Source organism: Pristiophorus japonicus, chromosome 3 (assembly GCF_044704955.1).
Source record: "Pristiophorus japonicus isolate sPriJap1 chromosome 3, sPriJap1.hap1, whole genome shotgun sequence".
Classification (NCBI taxonomy): Eukaryota; Metazoa; Chordata; class Chondrichthyes; family Pristiophoridae; genus Pristiophorus; species Pristiophorus japonicus.
Window position 1 is genome coordinate 67,286,234 of NC_091979.1, and position 23,499 is coordinate 67,309,732.

Consider the following 23,499-nt stretch of genomic DNA (forward strand, 5'->3'; position numbering starts at 1 on the left):
TGAAGCAACATACCATTTGACTTCCTAACTGCTTGCTGCACTTGCATGTTTGCTTTCAATGACTGGTGTACAAAGACACCCAGGTCCCTTTGTACATCGACACTTCCCAAGCCATCACCATTTAAATAATACTTTGTCCTTATGTTTTTCCTTGACTTAACTATTCCAATGCACTCTGACCGGCCTTCCATCTAACACCCTCCCTAAACTTGAGCTCATCCAAAACTCTGTTGCCCGTTTCCTAATTCGCACCAAGTCCCATTCACCCCTCATCTCTGTGCTTGCTGACCTACATTGGCTCCCGATTGAGCAACGCCTCAATTTTAAAATTCTCATCCTTGTTTTCAAATCCCTCCTTGGCCTCGCACCTCCCTATCTTCTCCAGCCCTGTGAGATATCTGCACTCTTCCAGTTCTGGTCTCTTGCACTACCCTGATTTTAATTGCTCCACCATTGGCAGTCATGCCTTCAGCTGCCAAGGTCCGAAGCTCTGGAATTCCCTCCCTAAACCGCTCCACCTCTACCACTGCTCTGCAGCTCCCACGCAGCCGGCTTATTAGCTTTTAAACAGGAAAACCCACACATGCACGGTATTTTGAATGGGCCGCGCATCCAAACAAATGTAATGGGACCATTGCTCTCTACCTCTCTTTCTTCCTTTAAGACACTCCTTAAAACCTATCTCTTTGACCTGTTCTAATACTTCCTAATGTGGCACGGTGTCAGATTTGTTTGATAATGCTCCTTGGAATGTTTTGCTACATTAAAGGTGTATATAAATGCAAGTTGTTGTTAGGGGGAAGGTTACTTGACAACCAGCAGCGGAAATTCTGCTGCATCGGGCCCCTCGAAAGATCCCCTCAAAACTGTTCAGGCAGTCTTTGGAGAGGCCACCAAACACACCTTTAATGACTGCTGGTTAAACTGTTCACCGCTTGGTATAAATGGGCAAAGAGCATGTGCATGATGCATGCTCCATCCATTTGTACTTGAAAACTGCAAACTGGATCCTACAACCGGTGTAGGAACCTGATTTGCATCTGCAAGCAGCCTCCTGCCTGTTTTGAGCAGGCTCATTTACATGTCCACCTAAAAATCGCATCAGGTGGGCATTGAGCGTTGATGGGTCGGCGGCTATTCCCCTGCCATTTTCAACTGCCTGCTGCCTTTGGGGCAGGTTTAAATTGAAAATTTCCCTCTTGTACTCTAAATATATATAGGGTAACACTACTCCAAACTTGGAATAAAATGAGTTAATCAGGGCTAGTCAGCACAGAGTTTACAAGGCGCATCATGGCATGAATGGCCTGTTGGGCTGAATGGCCTGTTTCTGTGCTGTAAATATATAATAAACCTTATTGAATTCTTGGAACAAATAAGTCAAGCTGGAGGTAATGCAATGGATATGATTTATATCATTTTTCAAATGGCAATATCCTGTTTCTGTGCTGTATCAAGGGGCCCGAATTTAGTGAAGGCCTCCACCTGCCCTAGTGCCGCCCAAAGGACCACCACTGGCCGCCAAGGTCCCTGACAGTTCTTTGGACGCGGTTTTCATCACCTAGGTCCCTCGAAAGTCGATGGGTGACAAATCTGTGACATATGTTGCAATCTGGGCGGCAGCCGGCGGGAGCTCTCATTCTCGGTGGCAAAGGCACTTGCCGTCCAAGTGCTGTCGAGGATGGAGTCGGACCCACGGAGGGTCGAAGAGCTGAAAATTAAAATCATCAGAGAAAAAAAAATCCATCGGAAGACCTTCAGGAGACACCATTGAGGCAAGTCGCTGTGGAAAAAAAAATGTAAAAAAGTTCAGGGTCTTCCTACCTACCGTCGGGGGCAAACCAGCCTCCAGCCAGCGGTCCACCCTCATTCTGGCACCGACTCCTGCCCGCACCAATCTGGCAGCTCGGCGGGCGGGAGGTCACTTACGCTACTCGGCCGTCCGTTGACATCAGCGGGTGGTTCCCGGAGGCTCTCCCCTCCCGTCCATTCCAGCCCACCTCGAAAGTGGCACTGGGCGGATCTTCACGAGGAATGTGGGCGTCAGTCGTCGGCAGTGGCCAGTAAGGTGATCAAATTCGGGCCCGTAGAATCATAGAAAGTTACAGCATGGAAGGAGGCCATTTTGGCCCATCGTGTCTGTGTAGATCTATGTAATTTGATAAGTTAACACACAGGACACTTATGGTAAAAATAAGAGATGTGAAATTAAGGGGAATGTGGGTATGTGGATGGAGAATTGTTTGTGGACAGAAAACAATAGGGTCTCTCCATGTCCCTCTCCTGGCCACCCTCCCACTCCCTGCCCCCAGAAGCTGGGATTGTTCTCCGTAGAGCAGAGAAGGTTAAGGGGAGACTGAATAGAGGTATTCCAAATTAGGAGGGGTCTTGATAGAGCAAGTAAGGAGAAACTGTTGCTTCTGGCAAATAGGTCAGTAACCAGGGATCATAGATTTAAAATAATGGCGAAACAACTAGAGGTGAAATGAGGAGAAATATCTTGACAGAGGGTTGTTATGATCTGGAATGCACTATCTGACAGGGTGGTGGAATCGGATTCCATAGGAACTTTCAAAAGGCAATTGGAGATGTATTTGAAGAGAACTAATTTGCAGGGTTATGGGGAAAAAGCTGGGGTGTGGGATTAAATTGGGTAACTCCTTCAAAGGCATGACAGACCAAATGACGACCTCCTGTGCTGTAATAGTCTGTGATTCGTTAAGTACTTTTAAAAGGGAATTTGTTGCTTGAAAAAGGGAACATGAAAATGTTTTGGGAGCAAATGGGAGAGTGGGAATAGAGAAAAATGCTGTTATATACTTGATTAATTGAATGTTTCTATAAAACAGTCTCAGATTTTTTTTAATACGTGCACAAATACTTTTTTCACCATATATTGTAATCTAAAATAATTTGAGAGTAAAATTCTCACTTAATGGTTTTACATTTTTCCTAGAAGATTTTGGAGGATTTCTTCTTAAAAACCTACAGCCATTGTGCAATTGTACCGTTGTAGGGCTTTAGTTAGATATCCTGTCGGATGTTTTTGTATGGGTGATTATAGGTCACTAGTCACTCAAGGGAATTGTAAACCTATTGCTGCATGTGTGATTTCTTTACTGCAGTTCTCTTGCAACTTTTTTCACAGATGGCTGCTTATTTGTGTTAAACTGATAAGCCTGGTTTAACAGACTGAGACAGGAAATTCATTTGCATCTGTCTCGGTTCATAGTATTCCCTGCTAGCCTATGCAGTATTTTTATTGTGGTGTTTGATCACAGCTTCAATAGGAGGGTGCCACTAGGCAAATATGTGTTGTCTGCGTGTGCATATATATGCATTGGCTGCTCATGCAAGAAACATACTACTTAAGAGATAAAGAGGAAACGTCTGAATTTCTATTTTCTCAATTATACCTCTTAGTAAATTTTAAATTTCCTTGCTTGAGATATATTATTGGATCTCCCATGGTGTTGATCATGGTCAGCCAGAGGTTATGATATAAGGCTAGGATGCACACCTCCAGTGAATTTAGAAACCAATGTCAAATGCTTTTGCCAAGAATCAGTGAAGCAAATGTTTTTACAGTTCACAAGCTCCATACTGGGAAAGCTATTTGTGCAACCCTCTACACCCACTCCCCAGTGAGAAAAGCAGCATCACATTTTCCATTTTTCGAGAACTTGCCATATTTTTACTGTCTTAGTAAAATGCAGTAAGTGCTTCAAGGAATATATGGCTAGGAACCTGGCTGTTGTGCTTTTCTCAGGATAGATTGATGGTGAGTGATAGCAAGAAACTTGAGCAGCACTTGGGGTAGATGTAACGAAGGATATGGCAAACACTGCCATCTACATTGGAGACAGCTAGGAGACTCCGTTAAAAGTAATTATAATAAATGGTTAAATTTTGAGCATGATGAGTTGGTGTTACACTTACAGGAAATGTGCACCATACACAAGACTTTTAATATATTCAATTATGGATAGAGATAGATACAGTTCGCTTCCAATATTTCACTTTGCTTTTACCAATGTTTATAACAAAAAGGATACAAAAGAGTAATATGTTGCTCAGATTCTGTTTTTTTTTAACCTCACTTTCATTTGGAGCTCAGGCTCAGGAACTCCTCATGGGGAAGCTGATTGGAGAGCCCGTGTCTGGCGTCTCCACAATACACTTGGTTGGCAGGGGCAGGGGGAAGGAATTAAAAGTTTTAACAAAAGTTGGCTTCATGCCTGGATTAATTTCCTTATAATCCTGTATTCGGCTAAAGTATAGCCAGCGGCAGTTGGTGAGAGGGGAGCGACCTATCAAAAGCCCAGCGGGAGATCGAGAGCCAGCGGCAGTTGGTGAGAGGGGAGCGACCTATCAAAAGCCCAGCAGGAGATCGAGAGCCAGCGGCAGTTGGTGAGAGGGGAGCGACCTATCAAAAGCCCAGCAGGAGATCGAGAGCCAGCGGCAGTTGGTGAGAGGGGAGCGACCTATCAAAAGCCCAGCAGATCATCGAGAGCCAGCGGCAGTTGGTGAGAGGGGAGCAACCTATCAAAAGCCCAGCGGGAGATCGAGAGCCAGCGGCAGTTGGTGAGAGGGGAGCGACCTATCAAAAGCCCAGCAGGAGATCGAGAGCCAGCGGCAGTTGGTGAGAGGGAAGCGACCTATCAAAAGCATACCGGTGCAGCTACAGCGGGAGAGAAAGCAAAATAGAAGTAGAAGGGAATCAAAAAGTGACGTCACAGCCAATGGGGTAAGTGATTGGCTAGTGATTGGTGAGTAGCTTTTTTTATTTTTTATATCAGTAAGTGAACTTTAGCATTGTTACTACCAATTTAAGTGTATCTAAGGGTTAAGACATGGCAGGAGAGCTCGGTCACGTGATATGCTCCTCCTGTACCATGTGGGAACTCGGGGACACTTCCGGTGTCCCTGGGCGCTACGTGTGTGGGAAGTGTATCCGCCTCGAGCTCTTGATGGTCCGCGTTGCGGAATTGGAGCTGAGGGTGGATTCACTCTGGAGCATCCACGATGCTGAGAATGACGTGAGTATCACGTGTAGTGAGTTGGTCTTGCCGCAGGAGAAGGGTCCACAGCCAGATAGGGAATGGAAGACCAGCAGGAAGAGTAGTGCAGGGGTCCCCTGTGGTCATCCCCCTGCAAAACAGATACACTGCTTTGAGTACTGTTGGGGGGGATGACTCATCAGGGGAGGGCAGCAGCAGCCAAGTTCATGGCACTGTGGCTGGCTCTGCTGCACAGAAGGGCAGGAAAAAGATTGGGAGCGCGATAGTGATAGGGGATTCGATGGTGAGGGGAATAGATAGGCGTTTCTGCGGCCGCAACCGAGACTCCAGGATGGTATGTTGCCTCCCTGGTGCAAGGGTCAAGGATGTCTCGGAGCGGGTGCAGGACATTCTGAAATGGGAGGGAGAACAGCCAGTTGTCATGGTGCACATTGGTACCAACGACATAGGTAAAAAAAGGGATGAGGTCCTACGAAAAGAATTTAAGGAGCTAGGAGCTAAATTAAAAAGTAGGACCTCAAAAGTAGTAATCTCGGGATTGCTACCAGTGCCACGTGCTAGTCTGAGTAGGAATCGCAGGATAGCGCAGATGAATACGTGGCTTGAGCAGTGGTGCAGCAGGGAGGGATTCAAATTCCTGGGGGATTGGAACCGGTTCTGGGGGAGGTGGGACCAGTACAAACCGGACGGTCTGCACCTGGCCAGGACCGGAACCAATGTCCTAGGGGGAGTGTTTGCTAGTGCTGTTGTGGAGGAGTTAAACTAATATTGCAGGGGGATGGGAACCTATGCATGGAGACAGAGGGAGACAAAAATGAGGCAAAAGCAAAAGACAGAAAGGAGATGAGGAAAAGTGGAGGGCAGAGAAACCCAAGGCAAAGAACAAAAAGGGCCACTGTACAGCAAAATTCTAAAAGGACAAAGGGTGTTAAAAAAGCAAGCCTGAAGGCTTTGTGTCTTAATGCAAGGAGTATCCGCAATAAGGTGGATGAATTAAGTGTGCAAATAGATGTTAACAAATATGATGTGATTGGGATTACGGAGACGTGGCTCCAGGATGATCAGGGCTGGGAACTCAACATTCGGGGTATTCAACATTCAGGAAGGATAGAATAAAAGGAAAAGGAGGTGGGGTAGCATTGCTGGTTAAAGAGGAGATTAATGCAATAGTTAGGAAAGACATTAGCTTGGATGATGTGGTATCTATATGGGTAGAGCTGCAGAACACCAAAGGGCAAAAAACGTTAGTGGGAGTTGTGTACAGACCTCCAAACAGTAGTAGTGATGTTGGGGAGGGCATCAAACAGGAAATTAGGAGTGCATGCAATAAAGGTGCAGCAGTTATAATGGGTGACTTTAATATGCACATAGATTGGGCTAGTCAAACTGGAAGCAATACGGTGGAGGAGGATTTCCTGGAGTGCATAAGGGATGGTTTTCTAGACCAATATGTCGAGGAACCAACTAGGGGGGAGGCCATCTTAGACTGGGTGTTGTGTAATGAGAGAGGATTAATTAACAATCTCATTGTGCGAGGCCCCTTAGGGAAGAGTGACCATAATATGGTGGAATTCTGCATTAGGATGGAGAATGAAACAGTTAATTCAGAGACCATGGTCCAGAACTTAAAGAAGGGTAACTTTGAAGGTATGAGGCGTGAATTGGCTAAGATAGATTGGCGAATGATACTTAAGGGGTTGAATGTGTATGGGCAATGGCAGACATTTAGAGACCGCATGGATGAATTACAACAATTGTACATTCCTGTCTGGCGTAAAAATAAAAAAGGGAAGGTGGCTTAACCGTGGCTATCTAGGGAAATCAGGGATAGTATTAAAGCCAAGGAAGTGGCATACAAATTGGCCAGAAATAGCAGCGAACCTGGGGACTGGGAGAAATTTAGAACTCAGCAGAGGAGGACAAAGGGTTTGATTAGGGCAGGGAAAATGGAGTACGAGAAGAAGCTTGCAGGGAACATTAAGGTGGATTGCAAAAGTTTCTATAGGTATGTAAAGAGAAAAAGGTTAGTAAAGACAAACGTAGGTCCCCTGCAGTCAGAATCAGGGGAAGTCATAACGGGGAGCAAAGAAATGGCAGACCAATTGAACAAGTACTTTGGTTCGGTATTCACTAAGGAGGACACAAATAACCTTCCGGATATAAAAGAGGTCAGAGGGTCTAGTAAGGAGGAGGAACTGAGGGAAATCTTTATTAGTCAGGAAATTGTGTTGGGGAAATTGATGGGATTGAAGGCCGATAAATCCCCAGGGCCTGGTGGACTGCATCCCAGAGTACTTAAGGAGGTGGCCTTGGAAATATCGGATGCATTGACAGTCATTTTCCAACATTCCATTGACTCTGGATCAGTTCCTATCGAGTGGAGGGTAGCCAATGTAACCCCACTTTTTAAAAAAAGGAGGGAGAGAGAAAGCAGGGAATTATAGACCGGTCAGCCTGACATCGGTAGTGGGTAAAATGATGGAATCAATTATTAAGGATGTCATAGCAGCGCATTTGGAAAATGGTGACATGATAGGTCCAAGTCAGCATGGATTTGTGAAAGGGAGATCATGCTTGACAAATCTTCTGGAATTTTTTGAGGATGTTTCCAGTAAAGTGGACAAAGGAGAACCAGTTGATGTGGTATATTTGGACTTTCAGAAGGCTTTCGACAAGGTCCCACACAGGAGATTAATGTGCAAAGTTAAAGCACATGGGATTGGGGGTAGTGTGCTGATGTGGATTGAGAACTGGTTGTCAGACAGGAAGCAAAGAGTAGAAGTAAATGGGTACTTTTCAGAATGGCAGGCAGTGACTAGTGGGGTACCGCAAGGTTCTGTGCTGGGGCCCCAGCTGTTTACATTGTACATTAATGATTTAGACGAGGGGATTAAATGTAGTATCTCCAAATTTGCGGATGACACTAAGTTGGGTGGCAGTGTGAGCTGCGAGGAGGATGCTATGAGGCTGCAGAGTGACTTGGATAGGTTAGGTGAGTGGACAAATGCGTGGCAGATGAAGTATAATGTGGATAAATGTGAGGTTATTCACTTTGGTGGTAAAAACAGAGAGACAGACTATTATCTGAATGGTGACAGATTAGGAAGGGGGAAGGTGCAGCGAGACCTGGGTGTCATGGTACATCAGTCATTGAAGGTTGGCATGCAGGTACAGCAGGCGGTTAAGAAAGCAAATGGCATGTTGGCCTTCATAGCGAGGGGATTTGAGTACAGGGGCAGGGAGGTGTTGCTACAGTTGTATAGGGCCTTGGTGAGGCCACACCTGGAGTATTGTGTACAGTTTTGGTCTCCTAACTTGAGGAAGGACATTCTTGCTATTGAGGGAGTGCAGCGAAGATTCACCAGACTGATTCCCGGGATGGTGGGACTGACCTATCAAGAAAGACTGGATCAACTGGGCTTGTATTCACTGGAGTTCAGAAGAGTGAGAGGGGACCTCATAGAAACGTTTAAAATTCTGACGGGTTTGGACAGGTTGGATGCAGGAAGAATGTTACCAATGTTGGGGAAGTCCAGAACCAGGGGTCACAGTCTAAGGATAAGGGGTAAGCCATTTAGGACCGAGATGAGGAGAAACTTCTTCACCCAGAGAGTGGTGAACCTGTGGAATTCTCTACCACAGAAAGTAGTTGAGGCCAATTCACTAAATATATTCAAAAAGGAGTTAGATGAAGTCCTTACTACTCGGGGGATCAAGGGGTATGGCGAGAAAGCAGGAAGGGGGTACTGAAGTTTCATGTTCAGCCATGAACTCATTGAATGGCGGTGCAGGCTAGAAGGGCTGAATGGCCTGCTCCTGCACCTATTTTCTATGTTTTCTATATTGTGTGTTTATGAAGCTGTTGGTGGTGATTTATTGATTGATCATTTTATTTTTAAAAGACAAAATTATAAACGTATAAAACTCACAAATTTGATCTATCCTCATACGCAAGTAATTGAAAGCTATGCTTTCTTTATAGACGAGCATGAATGGGAACTGCTGCCCTCAGCCTCTTCTATGAGGCCAACTGAAATAGGATCAATTCCATGCTAGGAAAAATAATTCTGTCTTATAGCCACCATGAGAATTCCTTGCATCACTGCCACTATTAAATCAATAGAACATTACTTAACATCTTAATTTCATTGCTACTTATCAATTGCACACAAAAGTGAACAAATCTTATTTTTAAATCATTGTCCCAAGCCTGAATGACCTCTGCTGTTGCAGCCTGCTTTTGTGCTCTGTCTTGCACTCTCTCCCTTTCTCCTCCCACCCCCTAGTCCTGGAATAACACTACACACAATCTCCCTGCTTGCCACCAGGCTACCACCCCAGATCCACTGACTGAACAATGTCTTGAAAAACCATTATTTCTATTTTGTGAATACTGCAGGAACTTAATGCAGGATGGAATACTTATAGAAAGAACGAGCAAAATATATGTGAAAAGTATAAATTTGTAGTTCATATGGATTAGAACTCTTTAATGTATATGTAAGATGTGAAAAATGTTAAATATTTTCTAATTGCAAAAGTTTTACCTTATTTTTATGAATTATTTTTAAATAAAATGCTTCTCTTGAAGCAAAGTAGGACTTTAGTAATGCATTGGAAAATGTGATCTCAGTTGATATATTGTGTGGTCATAAATAGAATGGAGAAAATTGTAGTTTTGAAGAAAAATCAAATTTGAAAACATTTTTATTTTGTAGACATGGGCAAGATTTCTGAATACTTCAGTTATTAAGGAATGCTCTGATTTCAGTCACTAGGCACCGGGTGTTTGTGATCCATTTGAAGTAAGACAGAAATCAAACATCTGCCAAATGATGGTGCCCTGTTTTAGATTTAATTTAATTGTACTTGGCAACAACTGTTGCAAAGCACACTCAATTTATTTAATAATTGAGGCTATTACAATTTGGGCTCCGTCCCAGCAGTTTTAACTCATATTCATAACAAAAAGGAAGTTTCCATGGGCTGAATTTTCGCCACCATTCTGTGCTGTTTTTTTAGCCTACGCTGTTTTTTTTTGAGCAGATGAAAATCTGCAAATTTCGCCAAAGCTTCCGTGCCATCCTAAATTACTTGCATCCAATTTTTTTTTTAGTTCCTGATTTTTTTGACATCACTGGGGGCGGAACCTGTCAGGTGCGCTATTTCTGGCCATTTAAGCGAGTTTGGCCAAGCAGGATTTTTTCAAAAATGGCATAGTGCACCATTCTGAAAAAGCTTACCTGAAGTTAAAAAAAATCGGTGCAGAGAAGATGCCATTGTTTTAGTGGAGCTGAAGGCATGGCATCGGGGATCCCGGGGGTCCTTTCGGCCCAGAATAGCAGCGGCACCGGGGGCAGGGGACCTTTCAGTCCAGGATAGCAGTGGCCCCAGGGGCGGAGGGGCATTCTGCCCGGGATAGCAGTGGCACCAGGGGCAGGGGGCCTTTCGGCCCAGGATAGCACCGGGGGCGGGCCTTTCAGCCCGGGATAGCAGGAGCACCGGCAGGGGGCACGGGGATAGGAGCAGTGTATGTTTCACTTTCCAGCTTCAGTGCGTCCCTCGTTACCCTGGCAACCTCAGTTTTTGGCGCAGACCTTAAGCTCCACCCACAGAACTTAAGCAGAATTCAAGCTTATTCTGGCGAAACTTAGAACTTTCTTTTGGCGCAGTCAGGTAACTAAAAAATCAGACGTAGTTCGACAACTGTGTCAAAAATCGGCCATGTGGAAAATTGGCCCAAATAAGTGCACCAAAGTCCCTATGACCTGAAATTTGCTTCTTTATGCATCTTATGAATGCGATTGCATGCTAGAGAACGAACAGTATTTTGCGTAGAATCCATGCAAGCAGATCACCATATTCTCCTGTCCATTCTAAAGACCAGCAAAAATGTCAGACCATAATATTCAGGTTAAGCTAATGGCGAGATTTATTTACAAGATAAATATGTAGAACCGAAAAGCATAGCAAGACAAAACTTAAACTACCAAAAGCAACTTTTGAAAAAAAATTGTTTTTTGTGTTGTCTTTTAACTTGACTTCAGATGAAACAATATTTTGACAAGGAGCCCCCATGACGTTCCCCCTCCCCATCTTGGCCTTCGCAATGCAAAATAGGGAACTAAAATCCTCAGGTCTATACAATTTTCAATACAAAGCAAAACTGGTTATTTCTCAATCGTCAGGCGATGAGGAAAATTATTTCTACTATTTGTGTAGATGTGAACAGGAGTCTTTTCCAGCCATCTGGTGACGGAGGCGACATGAGGAAACGAGTTGTGATCTGGATTGCACCGCCTGAAAGGGTAGTGAAAGCGAATTCAGTAGTAACTTTCAATGGGGAATTGGATAAATATTTGGAAGGGGAAAAATTTTCAGAACAATGGGGAAAGAGCAGGATATTGGTCTCGTTGCATAGCTCTACCAAAGAGCTGGCACATGTGCAAAAGGCTGAAAGGCCATTCAGCCTTTTGCACATGTGCTAGCTCTTTGGTCTAGTTGCATAGCTCTACCAATGTACTGTATCAATCTATGATTCTACGAACTGTTGTAAAGTGCAGACATTCCAAGATAAGTAAGCTTCCAAGATGCTGCAAAATCACAAAAGAATTCTAATATAATTTGAAGTTTAAGATCTGCATCCCTAACTAATAATGTAATTCTAATGCAACTAGCCTATGAGAATCCTGTAGCATGCAAGACCTGGGAATCCAATCCAGGCAACTCTGTTCTAATTAAATTTATATTTCTTATTTGCTTGTTTGTCCTGTTTGAATTTTGAGAGTCTGAATGCTTGGAAAGTGCTGTTCTTGGCACTGTTACTTCATTGATGGATATGTCCTAAATCCGAATGCCAAGGACTGCGAATATTGGCAGTTTGTCCCACAAGGTTTAATGGTATGTACCTAAATGGCTCAGAAGGACAGAAAACTTCGACATTCCTGCCTCAATATATATTTTTGGTATTTCCTACCTACCTTTTAGAAACAAATCATTTAATTCTTATACTTTTAAATTTTACATAGTTTGATTGGGCCCAAGTTTCCACATGATTTGCGCCTGATTTTTAGGAGCAACTGATGGAGAACGGACTATCTTAGAAATCGCAATTCTCCACATTTTTTTTTCTGCATTTCTAGTCAGGTAGAACAGTTCTACTTTGGAACAGAATTTTTTCTTCAAAAGGGGGCGTGTCCGGCTACTGACGCCTGATTTGAAAGTTTCCAGTGAAAATGTACTCCAAACTAAAGTAGAATGGAGCAAGTGAAGATTTTTGTAGAACTGAAAAAACCTGTTCTACACATTAAAAAATCAGGCGCAGGTTACAAATCGGGCGTCCAGAACGAGGTGGGGGGGGGAGGGGGGGGAAGGGAACTCATTAAATTCTACAATAAATCCTTATTTATACTTATACAAATATTATACAAATAAATCCAACCTGAATAAACATTTATAAGATTAAATAAACCATCTTCCTACCTGTGTGAAAGTGCTTCAGCCAGGAAGAATGGTGCAGCAAGCCTCACAAAACGAGGGAGCCGACCGAACGCGGGCCGGGGGGCGGGCGGGAGGAGGGAGGGAAGGGAGCCGACAAACGCGGGGGGGGGGGGGGGGGGGGGGGGGGGAGGGAGGGAAGGGAGCCGACGAACGCGGGGGGGGGGGGGGGAGGGGGGAGGGAATGGACCCGTTCCAGACCGCCGGCGGGAAAGAGAGAAGGCTGTAGGAAGCCTCAGAAATTGAGGAGCCATTTCCCGACGGCAAAAGGCGGAGGTCGTCGGGAAACGGCTGCCTCAACTTTGAGGCTTCCTGCACCCTTCTCACTGCTACAAGAAGCCTCTGTGCTGATGGCAATGTACTTTTATCAAAAAAAATTTCAAAACTAAACGGCTACAAAGAACTACAAAAATCACACTGAGCATGCGCGAACGCTCCAACGCGCACGTGCAGCGTTGCCGGCAGGAAAAAAACTAATTTAAATAGTACCCGCCCCCTCCCACTTACAAAATTGGCGCGAGTGTCGGCTCCGCCCCCCTGCACGCCACGCCAGGCAGACAAGGAGCTGCAGAACGCTCCAGAATCGCAATTTTTTTTTAGGCGCGAAAAACGGGCGGCACCAGCCCGTTTTTTTTTCTTGTGGAAACTTGGGCCCATTATGGGGGGTCCTCATCAGTCACCTGCAGGACTCAACATCTTTTTGTCTTGGCCGTTCTAAGGATGCATTCATGTACCAGTTTGTGTTGCAGCGAAACAGTTTCCACTGCACTATGACACTGAAGTTGATGTGCAAATTGAGATTAAAGCCAGTAATCACAATGAAAATAAAGCCCCAAGAAGTGCAGAACCTGAACTTCAGATGGCAGATGGAGTGCAAATGCAATCTTCTGCAGTTTGGATTCAGAAATGCAAAGTCAAACAAGGGTACAACCAGAAGTTTGCCAGCAAGGCAAGAAAAAAAATGGAATTTAAAGAAAAAGCTTTGAAGAATTGGTTGCCAGTGTTGGGGATAATACAAAAAAAGAGTTTTCCAATTGCTTGGAAACTTAACTAACTCTTCTGTATGCTTGCACTGTGACATCAACACTTGTATGTCATGCAATAGGCTCAATATCTTCCTAGCCATAGAAAGTAAGATCTGATTTTGTAGGATCCAATACAAATTGGCTCTCCAAAGCCAATGTGAACTCTGGAGTGATTTGTTCAGTTCACTTTCCACAGTGTGATTGGACTGTAAATGACAAATAATTGTGTACATTATCATATTGTGTTGTATGTTGTGTACGATCAATCTTAATCTGGCAAAATAAGACTTGCAAAAGTTTTCTATTGTATTGTAATGTAATGTAACAATATATGCAGTTGAATTATTGAGCTGAACCATTAACACTGATTTTTTTCCCCCTTAGCATTAACAAAGAGAGTATAGTGGACGTGGAAGGCATTGTAAGGAAGGTGGAGCAGAAAATAGAGAGCTGTTCCCAGCGAGATGTTGAGCTGCACATTGAAAGAGTAAGTCTTATCTTTTTAAGGTGTAAAATATGCGCTGTGAATCGAATAGAATCTAATAAAGTAGTTTGGTGTAGATATTGCCAAAAAGAGTATAAAATGCATACACATTTGTGATGAATCCTACTTCAAATTGCAGTCATATCCTTGACTTTTCAGTTGTGTATTAAGAAACTTATTTTGTGAGCTGTTGTAAACTTCAAATCCTGAATGACTTCATTACTATGCTGTTCCCATTGTCCTTTTTACAAATAAGGTTTCAACATGAGATCTCAGCGGTGTCTTTTAATTAACATGCACATAGAGCCAACTATTCCAGTTGGTTTTCTGTACTGTTTTTTAATTTCAGGACTGGTTAAAATAAAGCAATTTGATTTCAGCAATATGCAGTTAGGGACTAACATGCAAATTCAGTTTCAGTCACATCTGAGGAAATGTTTTTAGATGGAAACTATATTCCTGCAGTTATTTCTGTACTTGCTGTTATTTCTGCACTTACTGTTATTTTGTTCTTGCTATCTTACTATTTATGCCATTATTTGTTTTCAGATCTATGTTATCAGTGCAGCTGAACCACGCCTGCCTTTGCAGCTAGATGATGCAATACGTCCTGAGGCAGGCGATGAGGTAAATAATATGATCCCAATCTTATTAAGCATTTCAGTATTGTATTTTACTTGTGTTTAGCACTCACTGAAGTTCATGCAATTCTCCAAACTTTTTTGTTTTTTCCTTTGCCTTGTTTGGATATTGCTTGGTTAAAACTTAGCAGATGTATTCTATATATGGCTAGCTGTTACTTGACACTTAAAAAAAAAAAAAAAAAAAAAAAAAAATATTTGAACTCAATTAGCTCCTAGAGTGGCCAAATTTGATTAAATAAATGGAATAGAATGTCAATACAAATAGACTTCCAATTAATAGATGTAAATAGTGTCACTGATGTTAGAAATCACAGAAGATGTATTGACATCACCGCCTCTTGAATAACGAGATGTATTACTACTTACTGACCTAAGTTTCAGACATATTTCTATTTAATTCTGTTTATACCCATGGTCAGTCGATCAGTCATTCATGACCAGGTTGGTCATTGATGCCACAAGAGCTTGCCAGCATGCATGTCTCCAGTGCCAACACTGGTGGGTGTTTGCCCACTCTCATTCATCAATTCAGTTCTTTCTGTAAATAGTTCCACCATCTCGGATTTGACTTTCTCTTGGCCTTTTCCTAATTTGAACTGATTCCGTCATCCTGTCGGGAAAACTTTAATTATGATATTGACCCACTTGTGACTTTCACTTATACCAATCATAAGATGTATACTTTCGTGCAGCAGACTGAGAATTGGTAAATTCATTACGGATGTTAAATAAACTAGTAAGAGGTGCAGTGAACCTCACCAGTATTATGTCCTGCTATCGGGATCATTATTATTTTGAGTGTAATGCTGAATAGACAGAAACAATTTGGCCAGCATGTGTTAGTGAATCAAGAATGTTATCCATTCAAAAAATGTTTCAATGAAATCCTATCTAGAAACCAAACTGTGCTGAGACATAAGTGATCCCTTTCTCTTCTAACTTTCTAACTTTTCTTGTACTTCACGTTAAATGTAATAGAATTGTATATTTTGATAATTGATTCCACATATATGGAAGACATAATGTAATCGGTCTTATAGAAAGCAACAGCTACATTTCTAATAGCCAATCTAATAATTTATGATCTGGGATACTGCTCAGGACACCATCGCTACGTAGACAGTATTCTCAGTAACATAGAAACATAGAAAATAGGTGCAGGAGTAGGCCATTCGGCCCTTCGAGCCTGCACCGCCATTCAATGAGTTCATGGCTGAACATGAAACTTCAGTACCCCATTCCTGCTTTTTCACCATACCCCTTGATCCCCCTAGTAGTAAGGACTATATCTAACTCCTTTTTGAATATATTTAGTGAATTGGCCTCAACAACTTTCTGTGGTAGAGAATTCCACAGGTTCACCACTCTCTGGGTGAAGATGTTTCTCCTCATCTCGGTCCTAAATGGCTTACCCCTTATCCTTAGACTGAGACCCCTGGTTCTGGACTTCCCCAACATTGGGAACATTCTTCCTGCATCTAACCTGTCTAAACCCGTCAGAATTTTAAACATTTCTATGAGATCCCCTCTCATTCGTCTGAACTCCAGTGAATACAAGCCCAGTTGATCCAGTCTTTCTTGATATGTCAGTCCCGCCATCCCGGGAATCAGTCTGGTGAACCTTCGCTGCACTCCCTCAATAGCAAGAATGTCCTTCCTCAAGTTAGGAGACCAAAACTGTACACAATACTCCAGGTGTGGCCTCACCAAGGCCCTGTACAACTGCAGTAACACCTCCCTGCCCCTGTACTCAAATCCCCTCGCTATGAAGGCCAACATGCCATTTGTTTTCTTAACCACCTGCTGCACCTGCATGCCAACCTTCAATGACTGATGTACCATGACACCCAGGTCTCGTTGCACCTCCCCTTTTCCTAATCTGTCACCATTCAGATAATAGTCTGTCTCTGTTCTTACCAGCAAAGTGGATAACCTCACATTTATCCACATTATACTTAATCTGCCATGCATTTGTCCACTCACCTAACCTATCCAAGTCACTCTGCAGCCTCATAGCATCCTCCTCGCAGCTCACACTGCCACCTAACTTAGTGCCATCCGCAAATTTGGAGAGACTACATTTAATCCCCTCGTCTAAATCATTAATGTACAATGTAAACAGCTGGGGCCACAGCACAGAACCTTGCGGTACCTCACTAGTCACTGCCTGCCATTCTGAAAAGTACCCTTTTACTCCTACTCTTTGCTTCCTGTCTGCCAACCAGTTCTCAATCCACATCAGCACACTACCCCCAATCCCACGTGATTTAACTTTGCACATTAATCTCTTGCGTGGGACCTTGTCGAAAGCCTTCTGAAAGTCCAAATACACCACATCAACTGGTTCTCCCTTGTCCACTCTACTGGAAACATCCTCAAAAAATTCCAGAAGATTTGTCAAGCATGATTTCCCTTTCACAAATCCATGCTGACTTGGACCTATCATGTCACATCTTTCCAAATGCGCTGCTATGACATCCTTAATAATTGATTCCATCATTTTACCCACTACCGATGTCAGGCTGACCGGTCTATAATTCCCTGTTTTCTCTCTCCCTCCTTTTTTCAAAAGTGGGGTTACATTGGCTACCCTCCACTCCATAGGAACTGTTCCAGAGTCTATGGAATATTGAAAAATGACTGTCAATGCATCCGCTATTTCCAAGGCCACTCCTTAAGTACTCTGGGATGCAGACCATCAGGCCCTGGGGATTTATCGGCCTTCAATCCCATTAATTTCTCCAACACAATTTCCCGACTAATAAGGATTTCCCTCAGTTCCTCCTCCTTACTAGACCCTCTGACCCCTTTTATGTCCGGAAGGTTGTTTGTGTCCTCCTTAGTGAATACCGAACCAAAGTACTTGTTCAATTGGTCTGCCATTTCTTTGTTCCCCGTTATGACTTCCCCTGATTTTGACTGCAGGGGACCTATGTTTGTCTTTACTAACCTTTTTCTCTTTACATATCTATAGAAACTTTTGCAGTCCGTCTTAATGTTGCCTGCAAGCTTCCTCTCGTACTCTATTTTCCCTGCCCTAATCAAACCCTTTGTCCTCTTCTGCTGAGTTCTAAATTTCTCCCAGTCCCCGGGTTCGCTGCTATTTCTGGCCAATTTGTATGCCACTTCCTTGGCTTTAATACTATCCCTGATTTCCCTTGATAGCCACCTTCCCTTTTTTTATTTTTACACCAGACAGTGATGTACAATTGTTGTAGTTCATCCATGCGGTCTCTAAATGTCTGCCATTGCCTATCCACTGTCAACCCCTTAAGTATCATTCGCCAATCTATCCTAGCCAATTCACACTTCATACTTTCAAAGTTACCCTTCTTTAAGTTCTGGACCATGGTCTCTGAATTAACTGTTTCATTCTCCATCCTAATGTAGAATTCCACCATATTATGGTCACTCTTCCCCAAGGGGCCTCGCACAACGAGATTGCTAATTAATCCTCTCTCATTACACACCACCCAGTCTAAGATGGCCTCCCCCCTAGTTGGTTCCTCGACATATTGGTCTAGAAAACCATCCCTTATGCACTCCAGTAAAATCCTGTTCCAAAGGATCTGACACTAGAAGCGTCCCATCCTCTCGCTTCCCATCTGCAGGAAAAACAACATGCCCAATCTGGTACAGGTTCCCAAAATAGGATTGATTGAGGACAGCCAGTGAACAACCGAAACTGCAATTATTCCGTAACCTAGTATATAGCAATACACGAGTGGTACTGAATTAGGGATTTAATTCGATATCTTGTAATGAAAAATATATTGATTTTCCCCATACCCTACCCAATTTTTGCAGCGTGGAATCTTGTTGACGCAAGTCCAAAGTTCCTATCAGGTAAACGTGGATTAGATTCCAACTCTACCTAAAATGTCAAGTCTCCTTGCAGCAGCACTGTAGAAACATAAACCATAATTTCTCCTAATGGCTAAGAGAGACTTGATAAAACACAATACGTGAACGTGCTTTCCCACAATACATTTTCCTGGTAATCTTAGTTTTTTCTGTAATATTTTTATTGTACAATTTACATATGCAAAGGTATATTCATTTGATTGAACATTACAAAGGGTAGTTTGTTCCATAATGTGTGCAGTAATTGAGACATAGATTATTATCTTAGCAGTAACTATTTCTTAATCATTGAGTACAAGACTGTGAAAGGAATAACATGAGAAAGTTATGCTAACTGTTATGAAACCCACAGACTAGCTCCTTTTTAACCCTGACTCAAAAAAATGTAAATTTGCTAACAACAAATTTGCCAATTGGCATAATCAAATATTAAATTTGCAACCCACACCTAAAAATGGCTTAATGCAAGAATTTCATTTGAAGGCTGCACCCTGATAGTTTAGCTGCCTGTTTTCACTCATTGACAGTTACTACATTAACTGGCTGGTCGTCTAATGTCATTCTTTTGCAACAAATTAAAATATGCAGTATCTACGATTGGCCATTCTGGACAAAATGTATTCTACCACTAAATTTGCTATGAGCAAATATTTGACACATTAGCTTTCACTTTGATGTGAAATTGCTGATGACATTGGCAGTTATCGAGAATTGCAGCAATACAACAATGCTTCACAGTGAGAGCTTGATGGATAAAAATTAATTTGAGTTCCAACTGAAATTCGTTAATATAAAAAATATTTTGATCAGCAATGATTATTGATCAATTCATCAAATTGTAATTTTTGAGCGATTTTAAGCATCATGTTTTGATTATAAAACATGGAAATGATCTATGCTGAGAAATAATGAAAATAAGCAGAGTTACTCTCCACTTTCAGAAGGCTTTCGACAAGGTTTCACACAAGAGATTAATGTGCAAAGTTAAAGCACATGGGATTGGGGTAGTGTGCTGACGTGGATTGAGAACTGGTTGGCAGACAGGAAGCAAAGAGTAGAAGTAAATGGGTACTTTTCAGAATGGCAGGCAGTGACTAGTGGGGTAGCACAAGGTTCTGTGCTGGGGCTCCAGCTGTTTACATTGTACATTAATGATTTAGACGAGGGGATTAAATGCAGTATCTCCAAATTTGCGGATGGCACTAAGTTGGGGGCAGTGTGAGCTGCGAGGAGGATGCTATGAGGCTGCAGAGTGACTTGGATAGGTTAGGTGAGTGGGCAAATGCATGGCAGATGAAGTATAATGTGGATAAATGTGAGGTTATCCACTTTGGTGGTAAAAACAGAGAGACAGACTATTATCTGAATGGTGACAGATTAGGAAAAGGGGAGGTAAAACGAGACCTGGGTGTCATGGTACATCAGTCATTGAAGGTTGGCATGCAGGTACAGCAGGCGGTTAAGAAAGCAAATGGCAAGTTGGCCTTCATAGCAAGGGGATTTGAGTATAGGGGCAGGGAGATGTTACTACAGTTGTACAGGGCCTTGGTGAGGCCACACCTGGAGTATTGTGTACAGTTTTGGTCTCCTAACTTGAGAAAGGACATTTTTGCTATTGAGGGAGTGCAGCGAAGGTTCACCAGACTGATTCCCCGGATGGTGGGACTGTCCTATCAAGAAAGACTGGATCAACCGGGCTTGTATTCACTGGAATTCAGAAGAATGAGAAGGGATCTCATAGAAACATTTAAAATTCTGACGGGTTTAGACAGGTTAGATGCAGGAAGAATATTCCCAATGTTGGGGAAGTCCAGAACCAGGAGTCGCAGTCTAAGGATAAGGGGTAAGCCATTTAGGACCGAGATGAGGAGAAACTTCTTCACCCAGAGAGTGGTGAACCTGTGGAATTCTCTACCACTGAAAGTTGTTGAGGCCAATTCACTAAATATATTCAAAAAGGAGTTAGATGCAGTCCTTACTACTAGGGGGATCAAGGGGTATGGCGAGAAAGCAGGAATGGGGTACTGAAGTTGCATGTTCAGCATGAACTCATTGAATGGCGGTGCAGGCTCGAAGGGCCGAATGGCCTACTCCTGTACCTATTTTCTATGTTTCTATAAGCGATCAAACAATGGTGTGCTTTAAGATTTTATTCTATTTTTGATCGCTTTGAGACACGACATATTGGAGGGCAAACATAAAATCCTTTGGGACATGTCTGACAGGGTGCAGGTGTCTGAAGGGGGTGAGCTCGATTAAACTGTTGAAGCAGATGGTTGAGCCTTGTGAGGCCAACAAAAAAAACTAAAAATAGCATCTTGCTGTTTATGTTGGAGTTGTACATAATTTTCAACATATCAATGCTTTTTGTTTTTGTAACTGCTTCCCTTCCCCATCACATTGGGCTCAATTTTGGCCAGGAGTTGCTCCGTTTTTTTTTGGAGTAACTTAAAAATCCCCAGTTTCCCCAAACAATTTCACCAGTGTAACTCACTTAGTTACGATTTTTTTTAGGTTAGTTTTTTTTTTCTCAAAAGGGGGCGTTACCAGCCACCTATGCCAGTTCTGCCCCATTTAGGCAACCTTGGCCAGCTAATAGTTACTCCATTTCGACTTAGGCCAGTGTATGTGGCCACTTCAGAAAACCATTGCGGAGAGTTGAAAGCAGCGCAGATAGGTACATCGGAGGCCATTTGGCCTGGGATAGGGGCGAGAAGCGGAGAGGACCTGCACCTAAACCAACCAAGCCTTACCCTTAGCAATGTTTGCAAACAAAAGCTATTAACAGTTCTATAAGAAATAAAAAATTGAAGTCCTACCTTCATCTTCAAACTGCAATTCACCTTTCTGCACTCGGCCCAGGAAGGCAGCGGGCCGGTGAGGGAGACCACTCAGCCTGGGCTAGGGGCGGGACAATGCACCGGGAGGCCACTCGGCCTGGGCTAGGAGCGGGCAGGAGCACTGATAGTGCCCCTGCCTGCCGGTGATTTCTATCAGTGCTCCTGCCTGCCCCTAGCCCAGGCCGAGTGGCCTCCCGATGCGATCGATTTCTTAGAAATCACCGGCAGGCAGGAGCACTGAGAAATCGATCGCATCGGGAGGCCACTCGGCCTGGGCTAGGGGCAGTGCGCCTGCCTGCCAGTCCCTAGCCCAACAAAGGAAGCAGAATAAATGCAGAGAATTTTACCTAAAGGAGCCCAGCAATACAGGGAGGAAGAATGCTCGCAAACTGACAGAGAGGCCTACATCAATTGGGACTGTTGTTGCAGACTCGCAGCACTACTGCGCAGGCGTGGACATCACGAATCACCATTGCGCATGTGCAGACGTCCCGGCACATTTTCTAGCGCAGAACGACTGACCACGCTCCGCAACTGCAGTGAAGAGACCAGACAGCGGCCAAAGTTCCAAAAAATATTTTCGGTGCATCTGGGAACCTACATAAGCGGCGCAACTCCAGTAACAGCAAAATTCTAAAAGGACAAAGGGTGTTTAAAAAAACAAGCCTGACGGCTTTGTGTCTTAATGCAAGGAGTATCCGCAATAAGGTGGATGAATTAATTGTGCAAATAGATGTTAACAAATATGATGTGATTGGGATTACGGAGACGTGGCTCCAGGATGATCAGGGCTGGGAACTCAACATTCGGGGTATTCAACATTCAGGAAGGATAGAATAAAAGGAAAAGGAGGTGGGGTAGCATTGCTGGTTAAAGAGGAGATTAATGCAATAGTTAGGAAAGACATTAGCTTGGATGATGTGGAATCTATATGGGTCGAGCTGCAGAACACCAAAGGGCAAAAAACGTTAGTAGGAGTTGTGTACAGACCTCCAAACAGTAATAGGGATGTTGGGGAGGGCATCAAACAGGAAATTAGGAGTGCATGCAATAAAGGTGCAGCAGTTATAATGGGTGACTTTAATATGCACATAGATTGGGCTAGTCAAACTGGAAGCAATACGGTGGAGGAGGATTTCCTGGAGTGCATAAGGGATGGTTTTCTAGACCAATATGTTGAGGAACCAACTAGGGGGGAGGCCATCTTAGACTGGGTGTTGTGTAATGAGAGAGGATTAATTAGCAATCTCATTGTGAGAGGCCCCTTAGGGAAGAGTGACCATAATATGGTGGAATTCTGCATTAGGATGAAGAATGAAACAGTAAATTCAGAGACCATGGTCCAGAACTTAAAGAAGGGTAACTTTGAAGGTATGAGGCGTGAATTGGCTAAGATAGATTGGCGAATGATACTTAGGGGGTTGACTGTGGATGGGCAATGGCAGACATTTAGAGACCGCATGGATGAATTACAACAATTGTACATTCCTGTCTGACGTAAAAATAAAAAAGGGAAGGTGACTCAACCGTGGCTATCTAGGGAAATCAGGGATAGTATTAAAGCCAAGGAAGTGGCATACAAATTGGCCAGAAATAGCAGCAAACCTGGGGACTGGGAGAAATTTAGAACTCAGCAGAGGAGGACAAAGGGTTTGATTAGGGCAGGGAAAATGGAGTACGAGAAGAAGCTTGCAGGGGACATTAAGGCGGATTGCAAAAGTTTCTATAGGTATGTAAAGAGAAAAAGGTTAGTAAAGACAAACGTAGGTCCCCTGCAGTCAGAATCAGGGGAAGTCATAACGGGGAGCAAAGAAATGGCAGACCAATTGAACAAGTACTTTGATTCGGTGTTCACTAAGGAGGACACAAACAACCTTCCGGATATAAAAGGGGTCAGAGGGTCTAGTAAGGAGGAGGAACTGAGGGAAATCTTTATTAGTCGGGAAATTGTGTTGGGGAAATTGATGGGATTGAAGGCCGATAAATCCCCAGGGCCTGATGGACTGCATCCCAGAGTACTTAAGGAGGTGGCCTTGGAAATAGTGGATGCATTGAGTCATTTTCCAAACTTCCATTGACTCTGGATCAGTTCCTATGGAGTGGAGGGTAGCCAATGTAACCCCA

General features: G+C 43.3%; 1 protein-coding gene across 1 annotated transcript in view; it reads left to right on the top strand.

Moving 5' to 3' along the window:
* dars1 (aspartyl-tRNA synthetase 1) overlaps nucleotides 1-23,499 on the top strand; it is an 80,092-nt gene that overhangs the window by 26,787 nt on the left and 29,806 nt on the right. Inside the window, exons 7-8 of the mRNA XM_070875393.1 lie at nucleotides 13,928-14,030; nucleotides 14,577-14,654. Coding sequence (XP_070731494.1) covers nucleotides 13,928-14,030; nucleotides 14,577-14,654 — 181 coding nt within the window. The remainder of the gene's footprint in view (nucleotides 1-13,927; nucleotides 14,031-14,576; nucleotides 14,655-23,499) is intronic.